The sequence below is a fragment of the Rhagoletis zephyria genome, unplaced genomic scaffold, assembly GCF_001687245.7.
Source record: "Rhagoletis zephyria isolate East Lansing unplaced genomic scaffold, Rhagoletis_zephyria_1.1 Rzeph_scaffold_00606, whole genome shotgun sequence".
Lineage (NCBI taxonomy): Eukaryota > Metazoa > Arthropoda > Insecta > Diptera > Tephritidae > Rhagoletis > Rhagoletis zephyria.
The window spans coordinates 180,893-187,998 of NW_016157690.1; the positions used below are offsets into that span (position 1 = coordinate 180,893).

A 7,106-nucleotide genomic window follows, 5' to 3' on the forward strand; every position below is an offset into this window, starting at 1 on the left:
CTCATTGGCGCGGACGTGTGGGGGCGAGTCTTAGAAGGTGAAGTCATCGGTGGACGACCAGACGAACCTTTCGCCCAGCGTACCCGCTTTGGTTGGATAGTGTTTGGTCCGGCAGTAGTGTCTTTTACTTCGAACGTATCATCGCTCGCACTCAGCGCGTTACCGGGTGAAGACGACGTCCGTCTAGAAGAACTGCTCCACAGGTTTTGGGAGATGGATGAAATTGCGGCGGCCGACAATCAACACGTTGACGACTGTGCCCAGATCTTCGAAGCTACTCATGGCCGCACTGCAGACGGCCGGTTCATTGTGCGGCTACCTCTGCGACAAAATGCACCAAAACTTGGTGACTCGTATGCACTTGCTGCGCGCCAATTTAGTAGACTTGAGTGTCGCTTGGTAGTAGATCCCGCCATCAGAGAAAACTATGTGGCATTCATGCGGGAGTACGCAACTCTCAGACATATGGAGCTAGTCGAACCACCGTATCACCATAACAATTGCTATTATATTCCTCATCATGCGGTTACCTGCAAATTCCGCGTGGTGTTCAATGCTTCGGTGCCGACCAGCACGGGAGCCTCCCTAAACGATATTCAACTGGTGGGCCCATCGCTTCCGGACTCGCTTGGTAGCATACTTCATCGCTTCCGACGTTTTCGAGTGGCGATAACGGCCGACATCGAGAAAATATTCAGGCAAGTGTTGGTTGCGCCGGAGCATCGAGACTATCAGAGGATTATTTGGCGCGAGTCCCCGGCCGACGATATTCGCGTATATCGATTGAAGACCATTACATATGGCATGGCATGCAGTCCATATAACGCAGTGCGCACGTTGCGGCAATGCGCTTATGATAATTACGGTTCAGTTCCGGATAGGCGGCGGGTGGTCCTCGCCCGAGATGCGATTCTAACCTCGTTTTACGTAGATGATTTCCTCACCAGTTGTGAGAGCGCGTCCGATGCAGTGGAACTGGCTAAAAACGTAGATACCATTTTATCCGCGGGAAAATTTACGCTAAGGAAATGGAACTCCAACGATGGCCAGGTGATGAGCTATTTATCTAATGAAGCTTCCCTATTAGGCTTAAGATGGGACGCAGTGACGGATCAGCTATTTTTCCAAGTCGACCTAACCCAATCCTCCGAGGCTCCCACGAAGGGACGAGTACTTAGCGAGGTGGCGCGTCTCTTTGATCCCGCTGGGTTGTTATCACCTGTCGCTGTAACTGGGAAGGTGTTCATCCAGAGGATGTGGGCTGCGGGTTTATCTTGGGATTCGCCGTTACCTGACGATCTTTGCAACGAATGGCTCAAGTACCGCTCCAAGCTAGAGGGGCTCAATAAGATCCGCATCGACCGTTGGATGGGCATGGTTCAGCGTGTTCAGACAACGTTGCACGGCTTTTGCGATGCCAGCTCACAAGCATATGCTGCCGTCATATATACGAAAACTGTTGACGTAGGCGATGTTGCGCACATCTCACTTCTTACAGCTCGCACGAAGGTGGCACCTCTGAAGGGCGCTACTATACCCCGCCTGGAACTGTCGGAAGCACTACTGTTGGCTGAAACTATTCAAAATGTGCCGGACTCGCTGGGCTTGATGGATGCTCCATACTATTTGTGGTCGGACTCGGCGATCGTTTTGTGCTGGTTGAAGAAGCATCCAACAACACTTAAGCCGTTCATATCCAACCGGGTTCGCAGGATACAGGAACTGACATCCCCAGACAGATGGTACCACGTTCGTTCAGCACAGAACTCTGCTGATGGTGCCAGCAGAGGCATTACACCCGAAGAACTCTTAGTTCACCCGCTTTGGTGGCATGGGCCTGGTGTGCTAGCAGCGCTCCCTCAAACCAGCCCAAGATCCCTCTTAGCCAGGCCGAGTCGGACGAGCTCCTTGCAGAAAGGCGAAGTATATGTCAGTCAATGGTACTCCTTGCGCAGCCTTTGAATACCCGTCGCTCAGATGGACATATTATGTTGTTGACTACCCGGTTTAGTTCAATTCAACGCCTGCTTGGTACAGCGGCCATCATGCTGCGCTGGTTGAAGGGACGTCGACACTTTCGTCAACCTGTGGTCAGTGCCCAGGAACTGGATGACGCCCTATACACGCTAATCCGTCTAGAGCAAGGGGAACAATTTGCTGCTGACATTCGACAGTTGAAGTCCAGTTTAGGTTTGTCCTCCTGTACTAAAATACTCTCATTGAATCCATTTTTAGATGAGAACCATATCCTTCGGTTCGGAGGGCGAATACTTAAGGCAGAACTTGTGCATGACCAGCGATTCCCGATCAAATTGCCGAAGTCAGCTCCTTTCGTGCAGGCGCATGAGGCAACGCTACATGGAGGAACGCAGCTCATGCTACATACCCTCCGTCGCCGGTTTTGGATCCCGAATGCAAGGCAGGCGGTCAAGAGTTTTATCCCCATGTGCGTAGTGTGCCGCCGTCATAAGGGAGAGGTGTTCAGTCAGCAAATAGCTTCGCTACCCGGGCAGAGGATCAAACCCGCGAGACCGTTTGTTTCGTTCGGGGTAGACTACTGTGGCCCTTTTACACTGCGGCTCGGCTCGAAGCGCTCACGCACGTTCATCAAGATGTACCTAGCCATCTTCGTATGCATGGTCAACAAAGCCGTGCACATCGAAGTCGTGGACGATCTAGTGAAAACAACCAGCGATTGTTAGCGGGCTCGGGTACCAATTGGCACCTAGTGCACCGAATCAAGGTGGGCTGTGGGAAGCGGCCGTTCAGTCGGCAAAGCATCACTTGGTCCGCTGTGTGTGCTCGCAAATCATGTGGCATAGTCAATTGCAGACCTTGGCTACCCGGATCGAAGCATGCCTGAACTCACGTCCAATTACGCCACTGTACGACGACCCGGAAGATAAATTCGCGCTGTCACCCGGTGATTTCCTGATTGGGGCTCCGCTGATAGCGGTCCCTGAGCCAGACATCCAACATATTCCCAACAACCGACTGAAACAATGGCAATGGGTACGGCAGGTTCAACAAGTGTTTTGGCAGCGGTGGAGTAGGGGAGTACCTGACCACCCTGCAGAGGCGCCACAAATGGCATCGGCGCACCACTAACATCAAGGTCAACGATATCGTACTCGTAAAGCATGAGAACTTGCCTCACTGGCGCATGGGTCGCGTCGTGGGAGTACATCCGGGCGCTGACGGAGCGCAATGTCACATTAAGAACTTCCGGCGGATGCATACTCGAGCTTTTCAGAAGCGTTGCCTCCTACTGGAGCCTGAAGATTTCGAGTCAACCGACTCGACCGGGCAGGATGTTGCAGCTGCAACCTCTTAGTTAACTTTATTTTCTGTTATTTCGTAATCGTCCGGCAATCCTGTTCACTCTCTTGTCATTCATTTCTGTTTTGTGGTTACATTTGTTTGTTTCGTTGAAAAATCATTGTACGGTACTTTAAATTCCTAAAATTTACTATAAAAGGCGAGGAAACTCTTTTTAACTTCTTTTTGTGCACAGATAAGCGGATGAATAATAAATTGTAATGGTAGACCGTGACTTTGCGTGTTTAATTATTAACAGTATTAATAGAGTGGCAGCACCAGTTTTCCTCCATCTTATTTATATTGGGCCTAATCATTGAACTCGTGTCAATCGAAAAATTTGTCGATATTGATCGCCAAATATTGCGTTGAAATCATTGAACTCGTATCGAAAATCGATTTCTCGATGATGTTGAACTCGCTTGCCGACTCGATAAAATACTTTCCGTGGCTCATAGATGGCGTTGATTGCAAAATCACTGAAACCGTAAAATCGAAAATATTTTTCGATATCTATAAGTTGGTGAGTTGGTTACGGAAATTTGAAGAAATGGAAATTTCGTAAGTATTTATGTAAACAATTGATGAGGACGCACTAAATTGTGTTTACACGCATATTTTAGAGACAAGAGACAAAAATACACAAACAAAAATCAATTTGAAGTGCTTGTGAACGCGATGAAGTTGCACCCGGACATAGCTAAAGGATTTTCCCAAAGAGCACCAGCCGAACTAAATACTTTTTGGGAAGATACTTCACAGAAACTAAATGCACTGGGCCCGCCAATCAAGGACAAAACTGGATGGAAGAAGGTATGAAAAATCAAGACATATCTACATTTGTTTATTTAAGTATTTTTTTAATAGGTTTGGACTGATCTTAAGTTTGGAATCAAAAAGAAAATGGTAAAAAATGCAAGGCAAATTTCCGGAACAGGAGGTGGGCCCTTCAGCCAAATAACTTGAAGTCCACTCGAAGAGGAGGTCGGTGTAATACTTTCGCTCAATATATCAGTTGAGGGGTTCAAAGGCATTCGAAATTTTGGATGCTCCGCCACAAACTCAAAAAGAATCTTCATCGGATGTAACGCCTGATTGTGTATTTCAAGTAGACCTGGCAATGCAAACCAATGTAAATACCGACGTATCCTGTATACCACAAAAGAAGCACAAAACAAACAAGGTGGGTCTACTTGAGGAGCAAATATCAATCCAAAAAAAGATGGAGGAAAATGTGTCAAAAGTACTAGACACGCTTGTTAAACAACAAAGTGAACAAGTCCAAGGACAGTCCGAAACGAATAGGTGGAAACTCCATGAAAATGAAAAAGATAAAACCGAGGAGTGAGGCGACATATAGCAGTTATGGAAAAAATAGCCATAGATAAACTAGAACCTAAAAAGAAAATTTTGGAATTTGAACTACAGCACTTAAGTTACAGCCTTAAGTTTTCATTTTTATTCTGAATATTTCCCATTGTTTAATGAATTGTATAGTTTAGTTGTTTTCAAATAAATTGTTTTGACATATGTACACATGTACTTATATTAAAATAAATCTAAAAAACTAATTCTTATTCTATTTGCTTCTTCGGTTGGCACATTATCGAAATCATTGTCATCTTCATTGGTATGTGCATTATCACTTGTATCCAGGTATGACTCAGGTATGTTTTCATTTGAGTTATAATGCAAACGGATATTATGCAATGCGCAGCACAAATTAACAATACGTGCTGCTTTTTCTGGTGCGTAATGTAATCCTCGTTCACTGCAAAGGCAACGAAATACTGGTTTTAATAAACCTATTGTCTTCTCAACAACTATTTTACTACTACTTTTCTGTCGCATGTGATTGGTTCCCTGTACGGTGTCATGAGCCACGGTTGAAGAGGGTATCCTTTGTCACCTTTGCAAAAAATGTGCTTAATTAGTACATTCTTATAAGGTGGTACTTTTTAACAATGGATTATTCTAACCTAGTATTATATTTGCATTTCCTCTCCGATAATTTGATGCGCTGCTAGTTTTCATCTCACTCACGCAAACGTAGCGTATTTGCATCTTGTGGTCGCACACCTACGTCACAACGTAAATAAATCACTCACTGAATAGGTAGTTTTGTAAAAGCCTTACTATCATAACGTTGAGACTTGAGAATCCATTTGCAACACGTCTTTTGAACTATTCCTCAAATTTCTGCGCTCACGACGAACGTTTACACAACCCAACAAGCATTTCAGTAAATGTTTTTTAAAAAAACTTACAGTAAGTTTGCTATAATAAGCGTTAAATAAGCGTTTTTAATATAAGGTTTATTAAAAGTTTTTTGAAATAAACCTTTAATAAGTGTTGAGAGCCAATGTTTATAAATCACTTAAACTTAAAAATTAAATGCAAATGCCAACGACATGAAGCAGTAAATATAAAATTTTTCAATTGTCAGTGAAGTGTTTACGTTCTTTAAAATATATTATTAAAAGAAAAAATAATATAAAACAACCGCGGTAAAAATAGAAGGAAATGTCGCGTTTAAAAAGTGAAAAAGACAGTGTGAAGAAATTATAAATTCTAATAGTGAAGTCCGCGGAAGAACACATTGAACATAAAATGATTAGTAATCCTTCCTTATCCTTGCTTACTTTAACATTCAATTAAAAATGTATGAAATTTTTTTCAGAAAAGTCCATCAATGAGAATAGCGGCGATGAAGTGGAATATATAGCTGCATCGATGTCGTTTTTCNAAATGATTAGTAATCCTTCCTTATCCTTGCTTACTTTAACATTCAATTAAAAATGTATGAAATTTTTTTCAGAAAAGTCCATCAATAAGAATAGCGGCGATGAAGTGGAATATATAGCTGCATCGATGTCGTTTTTCCAATTTGCCAATAACCGCATGTAATTAAAAGCTGGTGCACGCAACAAGATGTAAAAATTACCTTTTTATGCTTAATGTTTGTATGTTATCGTGAACTTGAATGCTAAAATGTCTCTTCCCTATTTATATTTTCGCGACTGTAGATGAGTCCGCCAAAAATTCGCATTTCTTTAAGTTTCTAGATGGTAAGCAATCTATGTATGAGTTTTTAATGAAATATCTTTAAATAAAGGGTTATAAAAACGTTTATAAAAAGCTTTATTTTGAAAATTTTTAGTAAGTTTATATTCATACGCTTATAAATATATATATTTTTTAACCTTTATTATAAGTTTACACTTTTACGCTTATAAAAAGCTTTCTGTTCAGTATTTATTATAAGTTTATATTTCTACGCTTATAGCCAAGGTTCCTTTTCGATTATATTACGCTTACTTTCAAGCGTTTTATAAACAAAAAGTCAACGTTTTGTAAGCTTAATGTTTATAATACAAAACTTTAAAAAAAAGCTTTCTTTAAGTTTAATTTGCTTGTTGGGAATCTTCGTCTTCACTATCACTTAAAAACAAAGCGATTGTATCCATTTTAAATTATTTCATAAAGAAAAAAAAACTACAGCAAACAATTTCATTTGACTCGAGAATTCTTTCCGTACCGATATCAATGTCGATACGGAATGAATGATTAGACCAATTAACTACACAAGATTGTTGTGCGGATTTTCACCATCGGAATATTGCTATTAAATTCAGAATTTCGCGAAAGTGTACACTTAAAACATCACAAATGTATAAAAACTAATAAATACGTGTTAAATTGAGTTCATTTACTCCATTCATTTGCGTGAAATTTATCAAAACATAGTGCGGAAAGTGCAAGTGTTTTTTGCAAATAACTCTTTAAAA

General features: G+C 42.0%; 1 protein-coding gene across 1 annotated transcript; it reads left to right on the top strand.

Moving 5' to 3' along the window:
- Positions 1-465: 465 nt before the first annotated feature.
- Positions 466-4,666, top strand: LOC108360685 (uncharacterized). Its single transcript, XM_017613075.1, has 2 exons — positions 466-1,704; positions 4,349-4,666. The coding sequence occupies exons 1-2, from the start codon at positions 466-468 to the stop codon at positions 4,664-4,666; spliced, it is 1,557 nt and encodes a 518-aa protein (XP_017468564.1).
- The last annotated feature ends 2,440 nt before the right edge of the window (positions 4,667-7,106 follow it).